This window comes from Leuciscus leuciscus (genome assembly GCF_965113295.1).
Source record: "Leuciscus leuciscus genome assembly, chromosome: 17".
In the NCBI taxonomy this organism is placed as follows: Eukaryota; Metazoa; Chordata; class Actinopteri; order Cypriniformes; family Leuciscidae; genus Leuciscus; species Leuciscus leuciscus.
This window is the reverse complement of record NC_138741.1, coordinates 11,032,502-11,045,634: the sequence shown is the minus strand read 5'-3', so window position 1 is coordinate 11,045,634 and position 13,133 is coordinate 11,032,502. Positions and strand designations below refer to the sequence as shown.

General features: G+C 37.3%; 1 protein-coding gene across 1 annotated transcript in view; it reads left to right on the top strand.

Moving 5' to 3' along the window:
• The window catches only part of asap2a (ArfGAP with SH3 domain, ankyrin repeat and PH domain 2a), a 59,678-nt gene that overhangs the window by 16,524 nt on the left and 30,021 nt on the right, over nt 1-13,133 (top strand). The window contains exon 2 of the mRNA XM_082143216.1: nt 7,489-7,561. Coding sequence (XP_081999342.1) covers nt 7,489-7,561 — 73 coding nt within the window. The remainder of the gene's footprint in view (nt 1-7,488; nt 7,562-13,133) is intronic.

Sequence of the window (13,133 nt, the reverse complement as noted above, 5' to 3'; positions counted from 1 at the left end):
TGTATTTTTTAATGCAGAGCAAGCATGACCGTTTGTACCTTGAGTGTGCGAGGCTTTCGGTGTCATTCACTTCCAATTATTTTACCTTTGCAAAAACAGTCCGTAATAGTGCTTTATATTGCAAACTTGTAATTATCATATTATTTTAAAATCAACATTATAGACATGGTTTGTAGTTTTACAGTTTACGGCACTTTGTTATTCTTCTATTTTTTTCCTGTACCTATAGTGGCTAATGAATCCGAAGTCTCACAGGCCCTGTTTACACCTGGTATTAAGGTGCGTTTTGGTCGATCAGATCACAAGTGGATGACACTAAATACAGGTGCTTGAGCTTGTCCACTTTCGACCACTTCCAGACCAGAAGTAGTCATAAACTTGCAGCTATCGGAGCAGAAACGAGAGTATTTCTGCTTTTTAAAAGTGTCATCTACTGTCAGAGAGTGAATTTGCATTTTCATACTTTATGCATCGATCTGAACAGACCCTTTATGTGAAAACTGGGATGTGTAAATCTGAATTGGCATATGTAAATGTGGGCGGTTGCATGTTAATTTCCCACACAGCGCCTCCCAATCATGTGGCTTGGATAATTTCATAAATGTACAGCCCATACAATGGACTCTGTTTGCAGTTTCCAATGAAGTGAGATATTTCCGCAGATGAGAGTGAGTATGTGGCAGGTCTGTAATTCATTTCACACCGTCAGAAACACTAACACAACCATCTTGTCGGTCCCTGCATGCTTATTTAACACTCAAACACTTTTACAGGGGAGTCTGTCAGAATGTGTTTCAACATAATGAAAGTAACTGCACAAATGTTGACTGAGGTAGACATGTCACATTTGTTGTGCCCCTCTTCGTTTCAAAGTTGACTGATGAAGTTTGATGGACACTTAGCCTGTTCAGTTCTAGACCTTCAGACCGATGGCAGAATGTCTGGACTAAATCGCAGTTTTCATTGGCCAAGGACCACCCAAGAGGACGTCTGATCCACTTGTAAAGCAAGCAACCGATGTTTTGCGTCATATTTAGGGGCGTTAAAATGAAGTGTCCATGTCTCTATTATAACAGACCGGCGTACATCTAATAAATGATTCATTCAAAAACGTTGTGCAAGTTTATGGCAACAATGGCACAGCAAAACTTCTCATATTTTTGAAAATCCAGCGTTTAGTTGATCCTGATAAAGCGCTCTTTGTCAAAGTTGTAAACATGATGGCTTTCTTCTTCCATGAGGGGGTTTGGCACCACGACGGCTTTGTTTCCAGGCGGATCGTTAAAGAACGCGACATGCACGTCTCCCAGGAATCCTGTAAAATTCAACCAATCAGATGACGACTTTGAAACTCCTGAAGTGTTTCTCATTTTGTGTGCCTTATGCATAAGATGTTCAGCCAATGGTCAATGGGTGTGATGTCTGAGGCTGAGACTAGTTCTGCCCTTTGCATTCTTTCAAGGACCCTGTTTAGTGCCTCACTAATTTAAATGAAAACCGATTAATGTTGAGTGATGTAGATGAAAAAATGCCACCGTGTTGTCATAACAGCACTTCAGTGAGCTTAGAACCTCTGTAACCCCTTATATGCTCTTCATGAGCAGTGCAAAGAGATTCATGCCTTTGTAAATTCCCTTCAAGATTCATTTGAAGGTGTAGCTGAAGAAATATAGTGTCAGATCTCCTTCCGAGATGTGCGTTCATTAAAACACTGTCTCAGTTTGTCCTGGGCTGAGTGCCTCACTTACAGATAAAGATAAAGGCTAGTAAAATGAGATTAAGGGAAGGAGAAAGGGGCCTGTAAAGATGAATATAAATGGAGGCCGATGGTGGTTTCAGATTACAGAGAGATACTTGATCAGTCTGTCAGATTTTACGGCACATCACTCTAATGCACCTCTTTCTGCACATAAAAGGGAAATGCACAGTCTGTAAGGCAGTATAAAAGTCTAGATCTGTAAGGCGTGGAAAATTTAGTTTTTTTTTATTTTATTGATTTGTACTATTAAAAAGGAGGATTCATTTGAAATGAACTGCAGGAATACAGTGTTTCCTTTGAAACCATCCTTCATTTCATAGTACACTTATGAAAGTACCACGGCATTGCCATCATTATTGTACCATGGTACCACCAAAGTACTTTTTTAATGCTTACATTATGTGCATACAGTGGATATAAAAAGTCTACTCTCCCCTGTTAAAACAGCTGTTTTTTAAGATATTTTAAAATGCGATTTATTCCTGTGATGGCAAAGCTGAATTTTCAGCCTTATTATTCCAGTCTTCAGGGTCACATGATCCTTCAGAAATCATTCTGATATGCTGATATTGTTATTGATATTGTTGCGTAAGAAACATTTATGATGTTGAAAACATCTGATTTTTTTGTTTTTGTGGAAACATATATTTTTAGGATTCTATAAATAGAAATTTTTATTTTAAATTGAATAAATCTTTTGAAACATTATTACTTTTGATTAATTCAATGCAATTATAATTCTGTGTGTACTGTGTATTTTTTGTGCTTATTAGAGTATCAAGCTGATAGAGATAGCAGCATTCATAATGTCAGAATCTCCTGGGTTTTGGAGCAGAGCAAATCACATATTGTGAACCTCGAAGAGACAGGTGGTTGATACTTAACTAGTCACTGGGATTAGTACCTAATTCAAGTAATCCACTTATGAATGCTGTTATAAAGTCCTGTTTCTCCAACAATTCTCATGTCACTTCAATAAAAGGCAGTTGTATAGTAGATCTTTGTGTGAAACAAAGACACACTGTGAAGTGAAATATGAAGTTTTTTTTCCCCGTCCCAATGGGGCACTGAGGTCTAATGCCTAAAATGAAACTGGATCCCTCTTTGACTCAAGATAAAAGTTTAAGTGTTGGTCACATCTCGTCCACTCCTTTAATAACGCTATTGATATTTATTAAAAATATAATTGTTTTTGTGCTGAAATGTAATCCTAAATATAAAACGATATAAAAGACTTTGGCTGATGCTTTTCTTTGGTTACTAAAGCGGTAGTAGTTTCATGAAATAATGTGGTGACTTTCTTTCTATTTTTACTTGATAATTAGATTTATTAATAACTGTACTGTTTTCTCAGTAAGCTTTCATTTTGCTTCGTCAGGCGTCTTGGTTTTGGTGGTTCACGTTTCGGCTCACTCGTGAGTAAAAGCATTGTCATTCTACCTACCGCTCTGAAACCGAACACTCCAGCCAGCCGCTAGACGAGCATCTGGAAAGCTTTCCTGTGATATATTTGGAAAATAAATATTACACAGCATTTTTAATAAAAGCAGGATTTACAGTGGAGGCTCCTGTGAACGGGGCCAAACAACAGTCGGTGTCAGGGATGGTGTTTCATTAGATTTGTTTGGAGGTTTGTGGCTTTATGCGTAGATGTATTGAGAGGTGAAGGAAGAGGATGTGTGATCATCTGACCACATGTGAGATGAGCTGGTACAATAGAAGAACTATTATGTGGATATGCTATTTCCCTTTTTAACGCATATGCAGATTTTCAATTGATATCACTTTTTTTTTTTTTTGTTGTAATAAACCAATCTGACATTTTACAGTGGTACTGAATGGTTACCAGAAGGGCTGCACGATTTGGCGGAAAATCTAATTCTAAAATCTAAAATGGAAATATAACTTAAATTTTTAATTGAAATTGAATTTACTGCAACTGTACAATAGTTTACACTCTGTCTTAGATTTAGGCTTTAAAGTGTGTGTTGGCTTGTTTCTTATGATTTACACTCCCTTTGAATGTCATATTGTTATTTAATATTTTATATATATATATATATATATATATAATTGAAATTTAAAATGCAAAAATGTGGTTAAATAAAAAAGTGGGTTCCTTTGCTTGCTTGTAGGGCCGCACAATTTCACCAAAATGTTTTGTGATTTTATACATCAAATCAATTGGACTATAAAATAACAATAATAATAATAATGATAATAATATAGTGTCTCTGATAGCATTAATAATAATAATAATAATATTTTAGTGTCTCTGATTGCATAAAGACATTAATTTCTATGAAGCAGTACCAGTTTAAAAAACAGGTTATTGTTAGTTAAGCTTCCTTATATTGAGGCAAATAAAATAAATAAATATTTTTCCAAAACAGTGTGGAAAACATGTATATTATGTTTTTGCCTCTTTTGCTCTTTTAAGCCATTTCAGAGCAAATATAACTGTCAAAAGGATGAAAAATAAGATGTAACTAAAGAAATGGTGAAAAACGTCTTTCTGTTGAGTTGTACTGTAATCAACATTTACATTATAGCCTAATTGAAATAGACCTAAATAAATCAGGTTACATCATACTGAATCAAATCATGGCTTTTCACACTTGAAATAGTTAACCCTGGGTCATTCTAAACCCTGGATAAACAGAAACCTGGGTCATCGTGCTTCACATTTCACACTGTTCATAATTTACCCAGGATTAAAAATTCATTCCTGGTTATTCATAAGCTATCATTTAACACTGTACACATTTGGCAGAGTTTCATAACCCCGGGTAAAAAGTGGTGCTAAACCTACTTCTAAATTACAAGTGTGAAACGGTAATTTACAAGGGGTTAAAAGCAGGGCTAAGAATGACGATAACCCAGGGTTAACCCTCTGGAGTCTGAGCGTTTTTTGGGGCCCTGGGGGTGTTCTGACATGCCCTGACATTTGTGCTTTTTTCAGTTGCTTATAAACATATTAATGGCAAAGGTGTAAATTCACTCTATATAGCACAAACAGGACTACAATAATATGTGAGCCACATGTATGTACATGTTTTCATTTTTGAGAGAATAATGTTTATGCGTGGTTATCGAAAAAACTAAAAATTAAAAATTTTGAAATAAGACCACAAAACACATACTAAATATGTGGCAATAAGACTTTTGACTTATGGATGTCGTCGCCTATAGTTTTTTCTTCAAAATTATGTGAAAATAGTCTTGCTTTATCGTTCACATAAAACCATACATTGATTTAAATTGATGTAAAACAGGTTTTGCTTGGAAAGCCAATATGCGAGGGGGCGTGAACGAGGAGTGGTTTACACCTTAGAATACACCCACTCTGCATAATGATGAGCCATTCACTCAGGTGTGACACTGACTGAGCCACAATGAAAGGACAAAAGATATATTTAGAAGAAGACTTATATTGACCATTTAAGATTTTGCTTACATCTATCTTGTAAATATGTTTTGCTATTTTATTAAAATGGTTACAATTACAACAATAATTACAATTTCAACAATATTTCAAGTGTACTCTTTCTTTGTAAAAAAAAAATGATTATAGGCCCTACATTTTATCTATGTATTCATTAGTTTGAATATAACCAACATTGGAACAGCTAACATCTTAGTTGATGACTTTATTTTTGACAAAAATCGTATTTTATATATAGAAATGGCTAAACAAAAGCTTATTTGATGTGGCAGTATATTCTACAGTAAAAACTGTACCCAAATCTACTAAACAAAATGTTGTCTTTCATATTTCGTCTGACTGTAACGTTGTTTTCATGAAATATTAGGGCATATTGTTAATTTGCAGTTTAATACGTTGCTTATACAAATAGCCTACATTTTATTTCAACATTCAGTCGATGTTTACTTATCTCAGTATAGCAATACAGTTTGCTAAAACATCATCATTCATTCACACACGCGATTTAAATTTAAACTGTCTTTGCCAGCTGTGGTAAACAGCGCGCATCTGTGCCGTTTATTCATTCATAAACAGAAACCCACGTGAAGAAATTCACGTGAGAAGGAAAAAACTTACTTGTATTCCTCAGCTCGCTCCTCGATATACCCGCACTTCTGAGGGACATTTTCGATTAGTATTATTCCTCACAGCGCTGCAAGACGGTGTAAACAATGATCTAAATAAACGTGTGTGTTTTCTCGAGCTGATGTGGGCGTTCACAGGATTGCCTCAGCCATTTGCGTTTGAATAGCGCGCGCTCTCCGTGGGCGGGGCCGATTATAACGTAATGAGATGAGATGAGCTCGACTGGAATCGCTCTCTTTTAATACAGATTTCACAAGATGAGAATAATTGTTTTTTTATATAAATGACTTCATTTAAAAGAAGAGAATTCAAGCTTCATGCCTGTCTGTCTGTATGTCTGTTTGACTGAGTATTCGCTGAGTTATTGTTAATTTTCGGACGCGTTTCAGAATGGACTTCACTGGCAGAGAGAAGGCAGAACTCGCTTCGTGTTTATTTTTCTTTATTTGGCAAAAAGCTACACTTTGTTTTTATTGTGAGTATACACAAAAATAATACACATTTAACAGAATCGATTGATGTATGAAACTCCTATGGAAAATCAAAGTCAACAGAGTATTTATGAGTTTCTTTTACACTAATAAAAAAAAAGCGAGCTGGTATCGCCGACCTCAGGCACTGCAGTGTGAAAAGTCCTATAGAGAGCTTGTGAATCATAATCGAATTGATTCGTGGACTGTAACTGTACAATAAAAATAACACTCTGGCTCAGATTTAGGCTTTAAAGAATCGAAGTTTCTTGCTTATGCTTGACACTCTTTTACATTGGTTTGTGTGTGTGTGTGTGTGTGTGTGTTATTATTGCGTCCTACAGTGCTTCTGGGGAGTTTTCTTTTGTTGATGTGTACAGGTTCAGCTGTGCAGGCCTTCCGCTAGTCCTGCTGAGCGGGGATTGTTTTAGAGTATTTTTAGGAGCTTGCTTTTGAATAATGAATCACCTGCAGACTAAAGACAGCAGGGACACCCCCCCACCCCCTTAATTAATTTAATTAATTAAAGTTAATTAAAGGGTTAGTTCACCCAAAAATGAAAATTATGTCAGTAATCGCTCACCCTCATGTTGTTCCAACCCCTTAAGGCTTTTGTTCATCTTTGGAACACAAATTAAGATATTTTTGATGAAATCTGAGAGCTGTCTCACTCCTCCATAGGCTTCTCAGAGATCGAAACTTGCCGGCCCAGAAAAGTTATTAAAGACATAGTTAAAATAGTCCATGTGACTACAGTGGCTCAACCACAAGTTTGTCAAGCAACGAGAATACGTTTTGTGTGCAAAAAAAATAAAAAAAATAACGACTTTTATTCAACTATTAATTTTCGTCTGTGTGGGCCTGAATGAATTCACGAAGTGTAACAGCGCAGCGCTTCTGTGTTGTACGTCACATGCATCACACACGTCCAGCGTTGGCCAATAGTGAGCCTATGTGGTGACGTACAACCCAGACACGCTGCGCTGTTACGCTACGTGAATTCATTCAGGCCCACACAGACGAAAATTAATAGTTGAATAAAAGTCGTACTATCCCTTTAAGGGTCTTTGATAAATGTGTGTGGCACAGTAGTGCCGATGTTAATGTGCATCTGTATTACTGTCCTAAAGACTTTGGGATACACATATTACATCTCTCTCTCTCTTTATTTCTATGTCTGTGTTTAGGCCCTGGATGTGGACCGTAGTGTCCTTTACAAGATGAAGAAGTCAGTTAAGGCCATTTACGCCTCCGGTCTGGGTAAGTGATCTCAGCCACTTCACTGCCTCGGCTCTCTGTCATACATCATCTCAGCCTGTCTCGTGATGTGGCCGCAGTCTGATTGGATTACAGTCAGGAAATCTCTGGAGCACATCTGCTCATCCATCTGATACAAGGAATGTATAGAATAGAACGGAGTATAGGTGGGAGTGTGTTTGATTTCCATTGTCAGAGATGTTCAGTTTTTCAAAGGGTTTTTCCAAGTACAAAGTGATATTTGAAGAGAAGAGTCCTGATAATGTACTAGGGACAAGAAGACAGGAGGTCAAAAAGTGACTTTTTTGGTTGGTGAGGTCTCAACTCAACTTAACTGAATTCATCAAGATTCTTTTTTAAAAGTTTATATATAGTATAATGTATAATAGTAATATTTTGTTTTGCTGCTACATTTAAAAATATATATATATATATTTTGTTATTCTTGGTATTATCAACTAGCTAGAATTTTGAGATCGCAATAGATGTAAAGCACTAATCTCTGTTCTTTCAGAGTTAAGAAGTAGGAAATTACTAGTCATCAAATTTTTTTTTTTTATATCAGCTATGCATTCGATGAATTTTGTGAATTGGTATGTTTCGTCGCTAAAGCTAATGCCATGCTTCCTAATGACATCTCCCAAGGGTAGCATGTAAAGGAAGAAAAGCAATGGTCCTATTACTGAGCCTTGAGGTACTACAAACTGAACTTGTGATCGATATACAAAATCAATTGTGATTTTAGACCAATGAAATTTCACTGTGGGTGGAGCTATTCCATATAATGCACAACAAATGATTGCTGTGAACTAAAACTCATTAACATGAGCCAAAAATTATCGCTTGCCACTTTACCGAGTTGCGTCTGCTTGGGACACAGCGTTAAATTCATGTAGCTGACAGGCTGTTATCTTCAAGCTGACCCACCGGAGAAGACAGCTTCCTTGAATTGCTCTCTTCCTGGAATATAATTAGTGTTTTGGAGTGTTTCCGAGTGATGCTTGATTGAATGGCTCCAGTTATCAGCGTGTACTAAAGGGCTGTTCTTTGTACTGGCTGCCGGTACTGAGGTTGAGCAGCTCTCCATTGTGCAGCCTGTCTCTGCCTATGACAACACAGATCATTCACACGCTGAATTTGTTTCAACTGCACAAGGAGGCCCAGACGAGAACGCAGGGGCGAGCTCTGCTGATCGACACTTTTCTAGGAACACTGCTGGCTCTGTTCAGGCGGGACAGCTGTCTCCCACACCCCAGGGGACAGCTGTGCCAGGACACTCCCTTCATGTCTTTCTGTCTATCCCGTGCATGCTGATGGGATTCCCAGAGCCGTGGGTCTGTTATTGTTTCCTGTATGCGGGAATCGGTGCTTTTGTGTTTCATTCTGGCAGGATCTGGTACTCTCATTTGATTACGCAAATTCCCATTTGATATAGTACCGTTGAAACTAATTTGCAAGCCTCATCCCTTTTTCCTTATTTGCATTTTACTGATCTAAACACACCTGACTATTTAATGTCCGTACCATATTTGCATATCATACAAAATGAATGCTAATAATAGGGATGCTAAGGAAAGCAGTACAATTGCTATCACCCATATTTCCATTTGCATTCAAGTATGTTTAGACAAATACAGATCAATAAAAATGATATTAAAATGCTAAAAACTAAAATCAGTTGCTTTAAAAAAATCAGTTGTGCTGCAAGTGTATTTAGGAATCACAAAAATATCCAAAAAAAAAACTTCTATACTAATTTGTCTAAATAAATAAATAAATAAATAAAACAAATAAAACCTAAACCTAAAGAGGAACAATATACCACAACATTATAATATAAAAATAAATATATTTTGTCTAAATAAAAAATAAAACACTAAAACCAGTTATTTTAAATGCGACAAGTGAACTTTATAATGTACCGTACAAAAAAGGTATTTGATGATGACAATGGTAATTTAAATGTAAAAATAGGTCAAATGAAAATAATTATATCCTCCGAAAACCAATATGCTACCGAAATATTGTTCACTTGGGAATTTCTCAGAACACCCTACACCTCAATATCCACCTAGAACAATCTACTGTATAGCAAAAACCACTCAGCTTAGCAAAAAAATAATTTAAAAAACTCCCTTCTAAATCAATTAAAAGTGGTTATTCATTAGAGAAGCCATATTTCATAATCCTTCACAAGAACGTCATGTTCTTCCGCAGTAAGTAATAAATCAGAGACTCTCTGCTCACAGGCTGGTGACCCATGGTGAGTTTGATTAATTTCTCTGCTCTTAACACATTCTGTTATCAGTGAGGAACAGGACATCTGCTCTTAGCTGGCTTTAGAAAGGCCAGATAGCCTGGGATGTGAGTCTCTCAGTGTTGATTTGGGAGAGACAAATCTCCTCATCAGAGCGCTCCGATCTGCTAGATTACACGCAGAGGTGCAGAAATAGGTCTAATTCACACCTGGAGAGAACAGTGACTGTGTTAAAATCACTGCTGGAGTCTGGAATTCACTGCTGAGATTTTGAATCCTCTTCAAATTAACGTATATTATCATTGTCTAAGAAGATGCTACAAATGATCACAGGATGACAAAAGTGTTAATGTGCCAATAAAAAAACAACACGTTTTTCTATTTTAGCACTAGTTTATGGGAAAGTTAAAAGGTAAAACGTTCTGCTCTTTTTAATATCATTTTAACATTGTGGTTGAGCAAAGACACTGACAGAACTGGAGCATCTTTCCATCTTTCCTGAGGCCTGCTGGAGGGTTTTTGCCAATAATGAAACCTTGAGCTGGCATCAGGTGTCACTCACAGTAACAATTGTAGTGATGTCACTAGAGGAGGACTGTTGTCCCCATTGGTGTGTAGATGATCATTTAGAGCAAGGCCTGAATGAAAACCTCCACTAAATCACAACTAACAAGGTTTCTGAAGCATTCTGAGTGTTTTTACACTCAATGCTACATAGTTGCTAGGGTGTTGCTAAACTAACTAAATAACTGACTACCCAAATTTGGCAGACAAAAGTTGGTTTATAATTAGTCACTATAAAAATGTCATCAATATTGAGTTATTGCACTTACACTTTAGACATATTGTCAGTTATTAAATTTTTTTTGCTATATCCAAATTCACAAAACAGTAAGTGAAGCAAATACCAACTGTCACTGTAGGTCACATGACAATGCCAGCATAGTGAATTTAGTACGTCTGGACTGCATTTATATACTACACAACATGCATACTATAGAGAATGTAATTATTATTTTTTTTAATTGGTTGCAAAGTTTCTTATAAAATGTAATAACTGCTCAGCATGTGATTTTCGGATGCAGCTAGTCACTTTTTTGTTCCTTAGTGAATCAGCTTTTTGAATGAGAGAAAAGACACTAGCTGCCTCCGAAATCCCATACTGAGCATATTATGTCTGAGTAGGTATTACATTTGATAAAGAACTTACTTCGTGACAGTTAAAAAAGTATATAGTATGAATGAAATCCGGGCGTACTACATTCACCATGTTGTCATTTTCATGTGACTTGCGTCGTCAGTTGCTTCACTTCACTGCCATTCACAACTCCTCTCCCATGGCCTCATGGGATTAGCCTGGCTAACGTCAGACCTCGTCTCATTGAGACGTGGTCTGGGAACCACATATTCATTTTCTCATATTTGAGGCGTGGTTTACGAATGCCCAGAGCCGTTTATTGGGCGCTACGAATGTCTATCAAATGCGCCTGTACGTAGCGCCTACAAATGCGCCTCATAGCCAATCGTTTCAATTATATCAGATGACGTATGTAGAGCGACAGAAATTCGACGAGGAAGAAGACGATGGGATTATTTTTCAAAATAAACTTGCGTTCTAAACTACTTAGAACACTATCTAAGGCTGCATCGAAAGGTAACTTCGCGTCTGCTGCCATGTTGGATCCATAGATATAAACAAGCTGCTTCGATGTGTCGCATAGACGTCGTCATCGTCTTGCTGCTTCCTCCCCGTTCTGTGATTGGCCCCCTCGCTGAGGCGAAAATCTGGTCCATGGAATCCAGGCTGCCTAGCAGCGTGAATAAAATCGCGCTGCGGTCAAGGCAGCATGGGGAAACCCAGGCTGTCATGGGATAGTAAAGTGTCCATCATATGCACACTTCAAAATCTTGCCAGAAGAAGTAGGTCATGAGCATAATTTTTGCCTTCTGTTTTATAAATGCTATGTATTTGCACATACTGTAGCCTACTACTTTTCTCACATACTGTTTTTCTCCTACTAAATGGTAGGGAAGTAGGCAATAGGGGCTTTTGCACCGGGTAGTTCTAGGAACTTAGAACTAGGAACTTAGGAACTTAGGAACTTAGGAACTTAGGAATTTAGGAATTTAGGAACTTGGAACTAGCCACCAGGATGGTTCCCCGAGAACTAATGCTTCCCCTAAGAACGTTTTGCATTCGCACTGCCAGTAGGAACTTTGAAGTGACGTAAGCCGCGCTTGTTGTTGTGACTTTTATTTTGACGGCGCGGCAGACTTTTATTTTGATGGCACTGAGAACACCAGAGCCTGAGCACACCGCTCTCGCATTCTCAGTGTTCATTAGTGTACGGTCGGTCTAACAGTCCTGTCTAATACGTTATTATATAGAACTGTTATACATAGAAAAGGAGACTTATTAGCGTATATTAACGTCACTGGTAGTTCCTGTTGTGCTGGGTTATGGTGCACCACAATGTCGTAAAGATGCCCCGATCTTTACGAGTTTGGGGGCGTGTCAGTGAGAAACATGACGGAACACCACAAAGGTATTTAGCAGTGATATTGTCAGGCTTTTCTATTTACAGCGAAGTAAGCTAATTGCCTGCACAGAATATGATGGCATTATAATATAACAATGTCATATTTAACGATAAAGTTTGTAGTAGCTTCATAAATTCATTAAAAACAAACAAGGTACACCTATTGCACATTTATTTGTATTTATTTATTTTCATTTAAGAACCTTGCTGTGTATTTTTGTGTAATTAATTAAGAAAAAGAGCACTGCCATCTTACTCGGAAGAAAGTGACTTGAACGCTCCTGCCGTCGTAAACACGACTTCCCACCTCATCAGTACGAACTTCCCAGGAGGACTTGAACGACCCTACTCTGAAGTAGGAGTTAAATTAGTTGCTAGTTCCTGCAGTGCAAACACGCCAAAATCCGGTTACTTCCGCCAATAGTTCTAGAAACTATGAAAAGGTTCCTCTGGTGCCAAAGCCCCTATATTTGGGTGCAGGGATTTAGTTCCTGAATTAATCAGTGTTTTTGAATGAATCAGTTGAGTGATTCAAATGACTCATTCATAAAGATAGCCTACTTATCGCAAAGTACTGGTGTAAACAACCTGCAGATAAGGTCACTGAAAATCTCTTGACAGTCTGGAACATAAAAACACAGACAAGTGGAGTAATGCACTGAAAATTCCCAGTGCTTTTGAACTAAATATTAGCACTCTTGGAACGCTTAATAAAATGTAAGTAGTGGAACTAGCTGTATTATTATATTGTGCTAATCATATTTTTAGCATCAAAAAG